The sequence below is a fragment of the Bubalus bubalis genome, chromosome 11, assembly GCF_019923935.1.
Source record: "Bubalus bubalis isolate 160015118507 breed Murrah chromosome 11, NDDB_SH_1, whole genome shotgun sequence".
NCBI lineage: Eukaryota > Metazoa > Chordata > Mammalia > Artiodactyla > Bovidae > Bubalus > Bubalus bubalis.
This window is the reverse complement of record NC_059167.1, coordinates 41,512,565-41,529,157: the sequence shown is the minus strand read 5'-3', so window position 1 is coordinate 41,529,157 and position 16,593 is coordinate 41,512,565. Positions and strand designations below refer to the sequence as shown.

Sequence of the window (16,593 nt, the reverse complement as noted above, 5' to 3'; positions counted from 1 at the left end):
CTGCCTACTTACCACTTTTGCGCAGACATCGACGAATGCCGCATATCCCCTGACCTCTGTGGCCGAGGCCAGTGTGTGAACACCCCCGGGGACTTTGAGTGCAAGTGCGATGAAGGCTATGAAAGCGGATTCATGATGATGAAGAACTGCATGGGTGAGTGCGTGACCATTGGATCAGCCCAGGGAAGAAACAAGCCAAGACGCTTGGGTGACTCATTGCCTGTGTGGGTTCTCCCTGCTCCCCCAGTGTGCTGGTCTCCTGACCAGTGAGTCAGGCATTGGTCTGTGGCAAAGGGAGACTGACATATGGAAGGAATGAGGGAATTCATGCTGTGGGGTGGTAGGTGGTCTGTAGGTCCCTGAGAAGTGACCTGAAATAGACACCCTGGGGAAGAAAGAACAATTCAAACACAAGATATGTTTTAGGAGTCACATTCTAGAGTTTCTATTCATCATTTCTCTGAAAGGAGATTGATTAAGATAGTTGCATTAGATCAGGTTCCCTAGCAACAGGCCTGAGATGGGGATATTTTTTCAGTGCTCTTAGGAGAAACCTGTAAGAAAGGGAGGGAAGCCGCTTAGGGCAGGGGAGGAATAGAAGCAAAGTGTTAGGCTAGATTTTAGCTTTAACCTGATCCCACAAGGGCCTTGGAGTGTGAACAGCACCCAAGAGTTGTCCCAACTCAAGGGCAGGAAACGGAGATTTTATACTCCCATGTCAGTTTGGCTATGAGCAGCCCCCAGCATGGGAGGGGGTATAATTTCTCACCTCCCAGCCATTTCTGAGTGAGGTTGGTATCAGTTCTCCAAGAAGGGAGCCTGTGAGCCACTAGCAGCCAGGACTTCCAGCACCTGGGTGCTGAATGCACTGACCAGGTCATGGGGGTCTGGGGCAGGACACCTTCCACATCGTCAATAGGGGTCATTTCCGTGTTGCAGATATCGACGAGTGTCAGAGAGATCCGCTGTTGTGCCGAGGAGGCGTGTGCCTGAACACTGAGGGAAGTTACCGCTGTGAATGTCCCGCTGGCCATCAGCTGGCCCCCAACATCTCGGCGTGTATAGGTAAGGAGGAAGACCACTGACCTGGGGCCGGTCATTTGGCCCACATCCTAGTCAGAGTCAGAGGCTGATGGCTGCATGTTTGCTGTTCTTATTTTTAAACAGACATCAACGAGTGTGAACTGAGCGCACACCTCTGCCCCCATGGCCGCTGCGTGAACCTCATAGGAAAGTACCAGTGTGCCTGTAACCCTGGCTACCACTCTACCCCTGACAGGCTGTTTTGTGTTGGTAAGTTCTGTAGCTTATGCCATTTCATATTTTCTTTAGTCTCTTTCTAAAGCACTTAAGCCATGTTCTCTGAGTTCCACCTCCATCACTAGTTGCTTTTACTTAATGTTTCCAGTTTTCCTGGAAGTAAAAGTCTTCTCACGGCGGCTTGTGATCTTTGGATCTGGACTCCCTCATCTGTTTAAAGAACCAGTTCAGTGAAGACTGTAGAATGTTTTAGCTCCAGCAAGTACCGTTTGACCCACGCTGCTCTAACTAGTGAACGGTAGCATATGCTTTGTTTCTGCATGTGCACACCCAGGCACATCAGCAAGTGATTACTGACTGCCTGAAATAAGTGCAGTCTGATGAGTGCTGGGAGAAAGACAAAAGGCACAGGGTGTGATCTCCGCCCTGAGGTGGTTTGGAGCAGCTCAGATTCCAAAGAATAATTATTGGGAAGAAGACCATAGTATGTTTATAGCTCACAGAGCAATAGAAGCCAGGTCTGGCATTCCTTAAAAATGGGGTTTTGTGGGACAGGCATTTTGCTTTGTGGCTGGCCCTGGGGAGGTTTAGTTGTACTGGGAAGAGTGGCGCAGAAAGCCCTGTGGCTTAATTGTGCTCAAAGTGAAACCTTGTAGAAGACTGCCAGTTTTTGCCTGCGTTGGGGTATACCCCTTGTGGAACTGCCAAGTCTCACATGGTTTCCACCCAAAATCATAAATCAGTCCAGATTCTTCTGATGCATGGCCCCGAGCAACTCAGAACTCCAACGCAGGCCCTTGGCGGGGATTGGAACTTCAGCCAAACTGAGTGTCAAGTTTGTAACGGAATCTGTGACCCAGAGAATTTCACCCACATGCCCACTCTTGTCACTGAGGTGTGTTCTAGCACCCAGTACTTCTGCATTGCATGTGGCACACCATATATTGTATCATTAATTGTTCATCTAACTCCCCAACTACAGTGTAAGTGTTATAAAGGCAGTAAGTATGTCCATCTCATTCACTGTTAGGGTCTCATCTCTAGCACATGGTTCAGTTCATTTCAGTTCAGTCGCTCAGTCATGTCTGACTCTTTTCAACCCCATAGACTGCAGCACACCAGGCTTCCCCATCCATCACCAACTCCCAGAGCTTACTCAAACTCATGTCCATCAGGTTGGTGATGCCATCCATCCAACCATCTCATCCTCTATCATCCCCTTCTCCTCCCGCCTTCAATCTTTCCCAGCATTAGGACCTTTTCCAATGAGTCAGTTCTTCAAATCTGGTGGCTAAAGTATTGGAGTTTCAGCTTCAGCATCAGTCTTTCCAACAAATATTCAGGACTGATTTCCTTTAGGATGGACTGGTTGGATCTCCTTGAAGTCCAAGGGACTCTCAAGAGTCCTCCAACACCACAGTTCAAAAGCATCAATTCTTCAGTGCTCTGCTTTCTTTATAGTTCAACTCTCACATCCATACATGACTATTAGAAAACCCATAGCTTTGACTAGCTGGACTGTTGATGCCAAAGTAATGTCTCTGCTTTTTAATATGCTGTCTAGGTTGGTCATAGCTTTTCTTCCAAGGAGCAAGCGTCTTTTAATTTCATGGCTGCAGTCACCAACTGCAGTGATTTTGGAGCCCAAGAAAATAAAGTCTGTCACTGTTTTCATTGTTTCCCCATCTATTTGCCATGAAGTGATGGGACTGGATGCCATGATCTTCGTTTTCTGAATGTTGAGTTTTAAGCCAACTTTTTCACTCTCCTCTTTCACTTTCATCAAGAGGCTCTGTAGTTCTTCACTTTCTGCCATAAGGGTGGTGTCATCTGCATATCTGAGGTTCTTGATATTTCTCCCAGCAATCTTGATTCCAGCGTATGCTTCATCCAGCCTGGCATTTCACATGATGCATATAAGTTAAATAAGCAGGGTGACAGTATACAGCCTTGACATACTCTTTCCCAATTTGGAACCAGTCTGTTGTTCCATGTCCAGTTCTAACTGTTACTTCTTCACGGGCATCCAGATTTCTCAGGAGGCAGGTCAGGTGGTCTGGTATTCCCATCTCTTTCAGAATTCCCCACAGTTTGTTGTGATCCACACAGTCAAAGGCTTTCGCATAGTCAATGAAACAGAAGTAGATGTTTTTCTGGAACTCTTTAGCACACAGTAAGTGTGCAGTTAATATTTGTTGAAGGAACCAGATGATACAGAGACTTGCAGTTGCCCTGGAATGCTCTTCTAATTTTGTATTTTGTTTTGTTTTACTTGACTCATACATACCTGAGAAATTCAAACATGGGCCATTCACATAGCGGAAGGTAATATTATTTTCCTTTTTCTTAGACATTGATGAATGCAGCATAATGAACGGTGGCTGTGAGACCTTCTGCACAAACTCTGAAGGTAGCTATGAATGTAGCTGTCAGCCAGGATTTGCACTGATGCCTGACCAGAGGTCCTGCACAGGTAAGTAGGTTTTAGCTTCCTGGAAACTCAATAACAGGTCCCTATGTGGAGTGGTTCAGGGCCTGGGCTTTGGAGTCAGACAGTCCTGAGTTCCAGTCTTTGTTTTGTCACATGGTTTAGCTGTATGTCCTTGATGAAGATCCTTGACATCTGATTCCTCATCTACAAAATGGGGTTCAGATGGCCTGTATGGAAGAATATGTATTGCATTTAGCATAGTACCCGGCACATGCTCAGTAAGTACAATATAAAATACAGTACCTGGCACATGCTCAGTAAGTGCAATATAAAATAGATTTTCTTCATTGATTAGAATTTTGAAGAATCTGATCTTATGGCCTATTTCAGTGCTACTCAGGGTATGTTCCCTGGATCAACATCAGCATCACCAAGAATATGTTAGAAATGCAAAGTCTCAGCCCTCCCTCTGCACCCACACCTACTGAATCAGAAACCCCTGAGGGTGGATCTCAGTAATCTGTTCTCTCAAGCCTTCCAAGTGATTTTGGATGCATGCTAAAATTTGAGAATTGCTGATATAATTTATACTTCCTGCTGTATCACCTGGGCAAGAAGAGCCATGTAGTCAGAGATGGGAAATGCAGTGGGTAATATAAGTTTTAATTTTGGCTCAGGTTAAAAAGAAAACTTAGGTTTAGGAACCACAATTATGTTATTGGACCTAGTAAAATCTCCCTTAAAATCACTAGGTATAAATTTGGCTATAAAAATAAAAATTTGAAAATAGGTTTTATGCTAAAAGTACATCTAAGTAGATAGGCTTATTTTCAGCATTTTTTTTTAATCTTAAAATATCTATAAAACAGCAAATAAGAGACTTAGGCATTTAAATTTGAGAGTTAGAAAAATAAGATTGATGATCTTTCAAATGATAAATTTATATCAGAGATAAAAGTACTAATTAAATGATGGTCTTTTAAGAGCATGTGGACCTCCATCCTGAACTGTATGTTGTGGATCTTGAAAATGATTCTCTCTTGTTTTACCCAAGATAACCTGATGGGATAATTTATGCAAAGCATTATTTGAATTTCAGGCAAGTAGTCCTATGCAAGCAGGTTGAGTTTACTTGACTTGGGTCAGTTAACTTTTTCATCACTGATGAATGGAATCCTTATCAACAACATGTCATTGTTGGCTTTATTCTCTGCAGACATTGATGAGTGTGAAGATAACCCCAATATCTGTGATGGCGGTCAGTGTACAAACATACCTGGAGAGTATAGGTGCTTGTGTTATGATGGATTCATGGCATCTGAAGACATGAAGACTTGTGTAGGTAAGCAAAGAAGACAGGATTTTCCAATTTGCTGGTTATTCACAAGTGCTATTGTATTACACAGACTTGTTTCAGTAGTGAATATATCTGATGGGAAAAGTAAAAACATTTAGGAGCATAGTACTAATAGTATTCCAAAGTTAGCATTCCAAGAAGCATCTTTCTTGTGACTGTGCTGTGATGCTCTAGTCAGTACGTTATATGGACTGAGCTAGGACTTGGTCAGCTCCAGAGGGACATTTCTTTCATGTCTGTGCATTATTTTTGGCCATTTAACCCTCCTTTTGCTCTACCTAGAGTTTGGCTTTTCAAATGTTTGCAAGGCAGCAAAATTGACTTCTGACAAGAATGCAATACATTCTGGAATTGATTGTTTTTGAGGGTCTCTATTACTGTCTTCAAATCTGTCAGACCTTTTAATGCAATATCTAACCTGCCTTTAATTCCATTCAGTATATTTTTAACCTCAGACATTGTAGTTTTCACTTCTAAAAGTTTGATTGGGTCTTTTTCCGGTATCTTCAATGTCTCTACTTAATATGCCCAATCATTTCTCTAGCTTTCTAAATGCAGGGAATACAGTTACAATAACAGTTTTCAGGTCCATGTCAACTAATTCTATTACCTATGTCAATTCTAGTCCATTTCAATAAATCAACTTTCCTTTTTATTATGGGCCATATTTTCCTCTGTCATTGAATGCCTGGTAAATTTTGATTGGATGCTGGTGGTGGTTTAGTCCCTAAGTCATGTCCAGCTCTTTGAGATTGCATGCGACTATAGCCTGCCAGGCCCCTCTGTCCATGGGATTTCCCAGGCAAGAATACTGGAGCAGGTTGCCATTTCCTTCTCCAGGGATTGGACTCTAGACATTGTAAATTTTGCCTTACTAGGTCCTGAATGTATTTGAATTCCTAGAAAAATTTCTGAGCTTTGGTTTGGAACATAGTTAAATTATCTGGAAACAGATAGGTCCTTTCAAAGTCTTGCTTTGAAGCAGCAGTTGGGTTGGGCTCATTTTCTCTATTGCCAAGGCAAGATCCTCCTGGATACTCTATTCATTTCCCTGTAGATGACGAGGTTTTCCAGTCTGGCTGGTAAGGTACAATTCTGCACCTTCTGGGAACTCTGATGATTATTCCCTCTAATTCTTTTGGATGATGTTTCCTCCAGATTTACGTTTCCTTACATGAATATACTGGCCACTACTCATGTGGGTATTGTTCGGGTCCCTCTGCAGATCACTGTAGTTCTGTGTGTGTGTATGCGTGTACATCTCTTTTCTGTCCTTTACTTGGCACTATGAACTCTGGCTACCCTGGCCTTCCACCCTCACCTCTCCAACTCATGGACATTTCCTGGTTCCATCTGCCATACCCTCCCCTGTGCTATTGCTTTAAAACTCCCTGCACAGTAATCTGGGGCATTTGTAGAATCCACCTAGTTTCTTTCTCTCATTGATCATTGTCTTTGTTGTCTATATTGTCCTTTTTTGTTGTTTTTATTTTAAATGAGAAGGTAAATTTGGTTCCTACTACTCCATCATGGTCAAAAACAAGAGTCTAGAATTGCAAATATTTAAATTATATCACATTTGTATCTTTTGAAAATGCTTACCAAATATTTGTGAAGTCCTCAAAGTTAAAGTCATGTCATTCAAAGTAAAGAAATGAATGTCATAAAAAAAGATAATTTTTAATTAGGGAAAGTTGTAGAGTTTGTAACCATCTGCCCTTAGACTATCAGTTCATCTATCGTTTCTTTCAAAATATGGAACTAAAATGTTAGCATCATGCAGTCGGCATTAAAATTTCCATCTTGCAACAGAATGTGCTGTTTTAAAAAGTTTTCCAGACTGTCAGAGAAACAGGCCCTGGTGGAGAACCAGACCTGGAGTGAATCAGTTTACTTGGTTATTTGGCCTCCTTCTTGTGGGCCAGATAAAAAGCCAGTCTGCAGGGTTAGCCTTCAGTGTGGAAAGCATCGAGCTATGTAACTGTTATGTAGGTGAGCTATGTGAATGTACTTTTATTTGTGTGAAAACATTTCATCTTTTCTATTTATTTGTCATAGTTGCTTTATCTCAGGGAGAATCTGTCAGTGATATCAAACAAATGGTTACATGTATTAATAATATCTGTATTTTACAGATGTCAATGAATGTGATCTGAATCCAAATATCTGCCTAAGTGGAACCTGTGAAAACACCAAAGGCTCATTTATCTGCCACTGTGATATGGGCTATTCAGGCAAAAAAGGAAAAACAGGCTGTACAGGTATGTTTCTTCCAACTGAACAATAAAACCTTTAGTGGGTAAGAGATTGCTACCATAATTATAGATTAATATATGTTTTAAAAACTATTAATATTTTAATTGCACTATAAAGCATTTTTCATTAACTTAGCCTGCACTTCTTTGAAACTTGTCACATTTTAGATGGGATCTAAGGGGAGGGTTTTTTTTTTTTCTCCTTTACCTATGAAAAAAGGCATATGAGAAAAATTGCCACCATAAATAACTCTATAAATATCAACATTTTATGAGGTTAAAAATAGCATTTTCTGTCAAAGTAGTTGACATGATAATTATTAAACATTCATATATCTTTCTTAAAGCCAACTTTTCCCAATAGCCTCCACTGTCAACTCTTTCTTTAATGTTTTATAAGTGAAATTACTTTTTGAAGAAACACATCCTACAATTCATATATTTCATCAGTTCTCGTCAGTCTTCAATCATTTTTAAATTAGTGTGCTTTTGATGCATTAAATTGTTTTAGCCCTATAGATTCCTGCAGATCTCATGAAGTGGTAATTAAACCACAAGTCTTGCTTGTTTAATAGCACAAAAGAAGGTCTTTTCACAATATTTGTAGGAGATTATTCAATTAAACATCAAATGGAGGAAGTCACTCTGAGTGAAAAATGTTTCTAAGTGTTAAATGATTTTCAAACTTGAGGCAATGATGGAGTAGTACATGGAATAATAAAGTTTTACTGTAGTCACCTATAGTAATAAAACCAGATTATGGGATATAGTGTAATTTAAGACACAATGAAGGAACTTCTCTGGTGGTCCAGTGGTTAAGAATCCACCTGGCAATGCAGGGGACACCGGTTCAATCCCTGATCCAGGAAGATCCCACATGCCATGGGGCAACTCAGCCCATGCACCACAACTACTGAAGCCCATGCGCCCTGGAACCCGTGCTCTGCAACAAGAGAAGCCACCACAATGAGAAGCCTGCTTGCCTCAATTACAGAGTCCCTGCTCTTCGCAACTAGAGAAAGCCGGTGTGCACCAATGAAGACCCAGCGCAGCCAAAAATAAATAAATTTTAAAATAAAATAGAAAAACCACACATGATGGAGACCGTGGTGGGCTTGAATTAGTTAACTGCATAATTTCTTTTACAAATAATAGACTTTTATTTCAAAAGCCAGTTTGGTAAGCCACTGTGACTTAAACATTAAAATACTTGCTGATTGGTGATGTTAATTGATGTTAGTTATATCAATCTTTTTCAAGAAAGTTTCCAATATATGTGCTATCATTTTAAACTGTTCAATAATGTGATTTAAAAATATAGATATACAGATGTCACCAATAAATTGCTGTTCATTCAAAAATGACAGATTTTAGCCAAGTTATAAAAAGAAGCATGTAGCTAGAATGCTTTCATGTCACTATATCAGTCTTCATATGAAGCATGACTAGGGTTCCATTCTGTTACATGGCACAGAGTTTAAAATCTCTAGTCCTCATGTGTTCCCTGGGGTGCAAAAGATGCTTATATCAGCATGTGTGTGGTTCAAGATTTATTTCTAGCTTTCAGTAACAATTTAAGACTTAAGGTAAGGGGTGTTGGTCTGGTAGTGACACAAGGGAAGGTAGGACAGTTGTGTATTTCATTTTACCTAGTAGAGGCTAATACTGTTGTTTGGCCAAGTTGAACTCACTGAAACTCAACCCAGAGAACCATGATACTTATGAAGGGAGACGTTAATCCAATGGGACAGTCTTCATTCCCTATAAGAAAAAGATCTCTAGAATTTCATACTCTAAATTCCAGCTAAAGAGGCATGTGCAGAGGCTGTTTTAGATCTCTTACCATGAAGAAAGCTTAAATTTTCATGCAACATTAATATCATTTTAGGTAAATAAGGTATAATATATGTAATGTCCTTGGCACAGTGCTTGGCATATAGTATCTGTTCAGTAAATAGTAGTTATTGTTGTCATTATAAAATGAGTCACATAGACGCAGTGTCTAAGGCCATTTTAATTAAAAACATAACTTCTAGTCTAGCAGAATTCTGTGCTACTATTTACTAAGATGCTTGAAATCAGTTTAAAGAAGGAAAATCTTACTCTGTATGTTAAAAGGCTTGTTTTTTGTAACTGAGTTTATACAGACATTAGGCTATAGTTACAAGAGCTGTGTACTCCACATTAAATGAGATGACCCCAGTTTTACATTAAGAGCAGCAGTCTTTTAGTAAATCGCATAAACAGAAACATGGATTTGAAGTCCAAGAAATAGTCTGTATCTTCCCCCAAGGGACAGCATCCCCCTTCCCACTTCAAATTATAGCCTAAAGTGATTTTTCAATTGCATAAAATTCAGCTAGTACTGTAGGGAGAAGAATTGAATTTCATGGCCCTTTTGCTATCACAGTAGCATGGCATATGATATTCTCATGTAATGGAGTAGAATTCTGAATTTTCTTCCTAGTTCTTTTACTGGTTCAGGAGCTTTGGGAAAATCACCAGGGTGCTCCATCGTTATGCAAGTGTTCCCCTTGGGTTAGAAGCCCTGCAGTGGAGGATGGAGGAGAGGGTGCCTTAGGGCAGGAAGAAAAAGAGGTTCTCTGTAAATCCTGCTATTAACAACCAAGGGTATCACATTGGGTTGGAAATGACTTACACAAACAGGAATTGGCAGCAAGTTTGGTATACTTAAAAACAAGTTTTTAAAAATCTGAGCCAAAATGTGTTTTTTTTTTTAATCCCATCTAACTGGGACTCTTTTAGCCTGCTATTAGTTTAAAATTAGTGTCACTTACAACTTACAATACCATCAGGTTACCTTGGTGATAGTACATTAAAGAAAAGTGTTTATAATGTCCCAGGCAACTAATGTAAATAGAGATATGTATCTTGCCTAATGGGATAAGAAGCCCTGCAACAAATCACAGTGAAGAACAAACCTGGAAATATATTTTGATGATAGATGAAAGAAATATATCTACTTATATTTCTGTACATGTATAATAAGTATATGTATATTTTATATGAGTATCTTGTAAAGGAGTCATAAAAATATGTATGCTATTTCATAGAGAGGAATTTTGTTTCATGAGAACTTAAAAAATGTCCTCTGGGTTCCATTACAGCTTTGTCTAAATATTTCAGCTCCCCTGTCATTACTGATTGTTTCCATTTTAACAAATAAACATGTTTTTCCCCCCAATCACTTTAGCAGTGTTCAGAATCCACCCACTGACTTACATTCCCAGCCCACACAGATGTTAAGGGTTTCTTCTTGCTCCTTAAGCTTTGTTCAAATTGTGGATAAGGCTGAGGGGAACGTTTGATTTAAGGAAAGGAGAAGAGACATTTTCTTGTAACCTAGAACATGGCTCTTCAATCCTTGGCTTATGGGGGCTGGATTACAGGTTTTCCTGCGGTCCACACATACAAGGAATGTGTATTCTGATTCTCATTCTGATTCTTCTGGTTCTCATTCTACACAGTTGTGATCAGACAACAGTTTGGAAGAAGGAAAACTGGTTTTCTGCAAGGTGCCATCCTTGGTGGCTCCTAGCTTTCTCATGCTAATCTGTTAGAACCATCTCCCATCATGTTCTTACTCAGTCAGTGAGTAAGGCATACAATTTTTTTGGAATATCAGTTATTTTATTTAATTTATTGAAGTATAGCTGCTTTACAGACACGCGATTAAAATCAGGATTGTTTTCAGTTAAAATAGCAAGGGTAATTCAACATTCTGTAATGGTCCATAGGAGAAAAGAATCTTAAAAAAAAAAAGAGTGGATATATGTGTATGTGTAACTGATTCACTTTGCTGTCCACCTGAAACTAATACAATATTGTAAATCAACTATACTCCAATAAAAAACATTTTTTTAATAGTGGGATTGCTGGGCAATTCCATTTCAGTCTTTCTGTTTTTCATAGGAGACATGTTGCTGTGGGTGTAGTCCATGAAAGAGAATCATATACTTCAAAACCACCAGCCCCCAGTGAAAATTTGCCCTCATTTCCTTCCAGCTCCTTATCACTGCTAATTGTCCTCCACTGGCTGGTAGCCTGTGAAAACTCCGTGGGTGTTCAGTTAAATAATCTTGGCTCAAATTTGGGTCCAAATTGAAAAATCCAAGTAGCCTTCACGTTTGGCCTCTCCATTCACTCTAAGGTCCTCTTCCCCACCGCCTCCCCACAGAGATTCCACAGCGTGCCAGCCCTGCTGGACTCGATGCCCAGAGACTGACCCCCACATGGCAGGAAGGCAAGCATTTGAGTGGGTGACACAGGCTCTCCTGACATGGCTGTCCAAGGAGGCCAGAGCAGCTCAGAGCACAAGCTCTTTCTCAAATGTCAGATTCAAGTGGAACCCACCCAGAACCTGGGCATGGGGTCTGCCCAAACCACACCCTTGTTCTTCACAAGAGCCACGCCAGCGGGACCTTGGAGTCTCTGTGAGGGAGCTTTGGTGGGGTGAAGGAGGTTGCAGTGTCAGCCCTAAATTTGAATTTCTTTGCTTTTCTTGGCTTGTGCTTAATCTTAAAAAGGAATTTTCTGTCTGGAGCAAACTTGTGGGGGAAAGAGAACACTTGTGCAGAAAGAGATGTTCTTGGCAAGCGTGTGCTTTGTTGCCTTCATATTATTGAAGAGTGTTTGAATATGGGGTTTCTGTTTGCTTCGTTCCCTTATGACTCAGTTTCCCTTTCTGTTTGCTTTTACAATGAAGTACAGTCTTAGGCCCAAGTCTTCCATGCAAGCAATTAATAAATAATAGTTGGTGTGTACACACACATATACACACACATGCAGAAAACTTTTACTCAGTGATGCCTTTAGACTTTATGACCAAGTCTTTTTAATTCATTTGTTGTAAACCGGTAGTGTAAGCTATTGAGATAATGACTTACACAAAGATTCACAAAATAGAAAACTCAATATGGCCTCCTGAGTTACTCTCTCTCCTTCTATTCCAAAACCTCCTCTTGCAAACATAATTTCTTTTTGCCCAAAAAACATTGTGGTGAAACTGCAAATATTTTCTTGCATTAGAAATTTATGATTGTATATTGTTAATGGTAAAAAAAAAAAAAGAAGAAGGGAGACTCTCCTTTTAAAAAAAATAGATATTTTCTTAATAGAGATTAAATATGGAAGGTAAAAAACCCACATAAAAAGATTATCTTTGGTCATTAGAAAATTGAAAAGGAAAAGATAACAGAATTACTATATTGACAGGCTATGGATCCTCTCTGAAAATTGTACTTAGTAGAAAAGATGAGTGAATATTTCTGTAAGTCTATTAATACTCAACCAAGATATCTGAAAGCAGACTTCTCATCAGGACTTAGAACAAAGTCCTGATGTGACTGAAGAAATCAGCTTGATATAAGGCAGCCATGGCTGAAGACAAAGAGCATCAAACAGGGGATGGGAAACTGAGTCCCAGGTGCTTAGGGCTCTTCTCACTGACCTTGGGGCCCTGGCAAGTTCCCATGCCTTTGGGGAACCTCTGTTTCCTCCTCTGAGAAATTGGGGATTAGGAAAGTCATATCCTAAGTTCTTTGCACTTAGAAAATTCCTTGATTCTTCAACATCTGGAGGTTTCAACTCTTAGGCAATGGAAATTCATTGTTTCTGCCTAACTCAGAGATCAGGACACATAAAGGAGGGCCATTAAGGCAGGACACTGCAGGGAGTGATTATCTGAGGAAGAAAGAAGTGTCCCTGGCCCTACCTGGGAGCCTGGAGTTCAGGCTTACTTTATTGAATTCCCTGCTTATTTGCCACTATTATCCCTCGGCTGGCCCTCCTCCTCATTTCCTTGGAATGTGCCATGCTCAATTAGTCAGTTGGTTAAAGCTCCCAGTCACAAGTTTAAAGCTGCCTGGTATGTGCCTCCCTTGACCTGCTTTAATAACTCAGTAGGTTCATGTGGCTGCCAAGGTTACTTTAAAATTCACCTACACAATACATTGTCACTCTAAGGACATTCTTCCCGGCATATTTTCATTTCACTTATTAGTGATACTGCGAAGTATTTTTGTAGGAAAAAATGGCATTATTGTATTTTGTGTTTGCTCTAGAAGCTATAAAGAAGCCGAACGATCTCAGGACCATTTCAGAACTGCAGATGGGGCATTTGGCAAATAGCATGCTTCCAAACACTTTCAAACCATTTAATTGGGCTTCTTAAGTAAACAAAAGGGTAAACATTAGTTGCTTGCCCAGCTTTTTCATGCCACTATTCAAGTGATCGCTGAAAATTCTTGCAACATTTCATATGCCAAGATTCGCCTTCTTGATCTAAGTTTTGTGTTATATGTTCGTTTCCATATAGAGTCATAGTATCCATCCATACCTAGGAGCTCTTGTTCTTAGTTAATGAAAAAGTTGATTATGAGGTTATAATGTCTTTCAGTATATAGTGGGTTAATTTTGGGAAATAAGATTCTGGTACCACTTCCAATTACGATCACCAGCTCCTTGTCTTACTTTTCAACTCAAGTTCTGACAACCATCTACCTGGAGATAGTGTCAGATTCCACAGGTTAAGGGATCAGTCCCATACAATTATGCCCACTTCAGATGCCAATTACAAGTCTAGGTTGTTTGTTACGTGAACCTCTGACCAATTGGCTATAAATCAGAAGTTCCTATTACTCCTTCCTTAGGTTTGATTATCTTGCTAGAGTAGCTCACAGAACTTGGGAAACCAGTTTATTCATTTGATCTATCAATTTACTATAACAGTGTATAGGGGTTTCCCAGATGGCGCTAGTGGTAAAGAATCCACCCGCCAATGCAGGAGATGCAGGTTCAGTCCTTGGGTGGGGAAGATCCCCTGGAGTAGAAAATGGCAACCCACTCCAGTATTCCTGCCTGGAAAATTCCATGGACAGAGGACCGTGGCAGGCTACAGTCCATGGGGTTGCAAAGAGTTGGACATAACTGAGCATGAGCACAGCACATTAACATGTGTAACTCCGGAGTAGGCTTTCCATACTGTTCGTGGAGAGTTGGACCATAAAGAAGGCTGAGTGCCAAGGATTGATGTTTTCGAACTGTGGTGCTGGAGAAGACTCTTGAGAGTCCCTTGGATAGCAAGGAGATCAAACCAGTCAATCCTAAAGGAAACTCTGAATATTCATTGGAAGGACTGATGCTGAAGCTGAAACTGCAGTACTTTGGCCACCTGATGCAAAGAGCTGACTCACTGGAAAAGACCCTGATGCTGGGAAAGACTGAAGGCAGGAGGAGAAGGGGATGACAGAGGATGAGATGGTTGGATGGCATCACCAACTCAATGGACATGAGTTTGAGTAAGCTCTAGCGGTTGGTGATAGACAGGGAAACCTGGACTGCTGCAGTCCATGGGGTCTCAAAGAGTCGGACATAACTGAGCGACTGAACTGAACTGAACTGAGTCAGAGATTGGTACTCTTGGCAACCAGCCCGCATCCTGAAGTGCTTTCCAAAAATTGCCTCATTAACATAACAAAAGACACCTTTATCACTCTTAGCACTTAGGAAATTCCAAGGCTTTTAGGAGTTCTGTGCCAGAAACAGGACAAAGACCTAATATGTATTTCTTCTTATAAATCACAGTATCACAGGAAGCAAAAAATATTTTACTTTATGCTTTATATTCTCTTCTATAACACTTCTGTATTACAGAATCTATCTTGACTACATTTGGAAATGGAATTTTGAAGAATGGAGAATTTTTGAGAATTTAGAGTCTTTTAACAATGTGACCTTAGACCGGTTCTTGTTTTACTGAAAAATCTCTTTTGAATTGATTTGAGTTTTACAAGAAATATTCAAGAAGACTTGGGTCCCAAAGTGCTAGGACTCAAAAAAGATGGTTCACACACAGCCTTAAGGAATATTCTCTATAAATGCTTGAATTAGCAATACCTAAAGTGAAACATTTATAGAAATAAAGTGTGATTAAATAGTATAATGTTTTACATTTTAAAAATAAAATATATTTAGTTTATAGAATAGGATTGAAATGTTTTCTACATGCCAACATTGTATTCCTTTTTATATATAAGATACGAAAGCAATGTGCATCGTTTCTCTATAGTTAATTTAGTGAAAATGTTGGGAATAGAAACATATGACCATGAGCATTAATAGAATGTTAGGCAGCTCACTCTTTTTTTTTTAAGATCTTCAACTGGAATGAGGTTTCATTTTGTTTTGCAGTAATTGGACACTTACATTAAAATAATGGAAAATAGTTAAAGTTAACAATAAGAAGTAGCATCATATTGTTCTTTGTATCTTGAAATTTAAAATCATTCAAGTAAAGTATGAACGTCAGTGGTGAATTGATCTCTGTTACACTGTCAGAAGTGTAAAAGCAAGTTAGCTTTTGAAGATTGCTGAGTTATTTAGCATCTGTGCTAAAAACTTTTTTTTTCTTTTTAACCCACTGGTTATTTTCCCAGACATCAATGAATGTGAAATTGGAGCACACAACTGCGACAGACACGCTGTATGTACCAACACGGCAGGAAGCTTCAAATGCAGCTGTAGCCCCGGGTGGATTGGAGATGGCATTAAGTGCACTGGTGGGTTGGAAAAAAAAAAAGAAATTGCTTCTTATGAACTGCATGGATTATAAATATGAAAATCTCAGTCCTGTAAAGAAAAATTTAACATGTGTATTATTGATTTTAAATGTCACAGTTTCTGTTCGTAATGACATGTCACCTCTTTCCTTAAGACCTGGACGAATGCTCCAATGGAACCCACATGTGCAGCCAACATGCAGACTGCAAGAACACCATGGGCTCCTACCGCTGCCTCTGCAAGGAGGGGTACACGGGCGATGGCTTCACTTGTACAGGTATGCTCGTGTTGGAAACAGCTATGTAAAGGGCAGTCAGAAAAGCAAGGTGCTCCATGTCCCTAAGACAGACCATCATTTGTTTTTTGAAGGCTGGGTCATTTATAGACAATTTGGAAGAGAAAATAGTTATTTGAAATGACATTCCTGTGGAATGGAAATTTGTAGCTGAATCAATCAGGGAGATCTCAGAAACTAAATATATATTTACATAGATATATACAGATAGATAGTTGATATATGTGTCACTGTATGTAATGATGTCATGAGTTTAAAACAAATCATGCTACCTTTTGTAAACCTTAGCCTTGATATTTTTGTGCCTGTGTCTCACTGCTGACTTGTTTTCAATACTGAACCCAAGAGTGAACTTGATGCAGGAACCTATGTGAAGAAAAGAAATGAGATGTTCTGGAGCAGATCATCAGCATAT

General features: G+C 39.8%; 1 protein-coding gene across 1 annotated transcript in view; it reads left to right on the top strand.

Moving 5' to 3' along the window:
- Window positions 1-16,593, top strand: part of FBN1 (fibrillin 1) — a 264,477-nt gene that overhangs the window by 173,571 nt on the left and 74,313 nt on the right. The window contains exons 27-34 of the mRNA XM_025295542.3: window positions 26-154; window positions 940-1,065; window positions 1,168-1,293; window positions 3,611-3,733; window positions 4,908-5,033; window positions 7,184-7,309; window positions 15,760-15,882; window positions 16,038-16,160. Coding sequence (XP_025151327.3) covers window positions 26-154; window positions 940-1,065; window positions 1,168-1,293; window positions 3,611-3,733; window positions 4,908-5,033; window positions 7,184-7,309; window positions 15,760-15,882; window positions 16,038-16,160 — 1,002 coding nt within the window. The remainder of the gene's footprint in view (window positions 1-25; window positions 155-939; window positions 1,066-1,167; window positions 1,294-3,610; window positions 3,734-4,907; window positions 5,034-7,183; window positions 7,310-15,759; window positions 15,883-16,037; window positions 16,161-16,593) is intronic.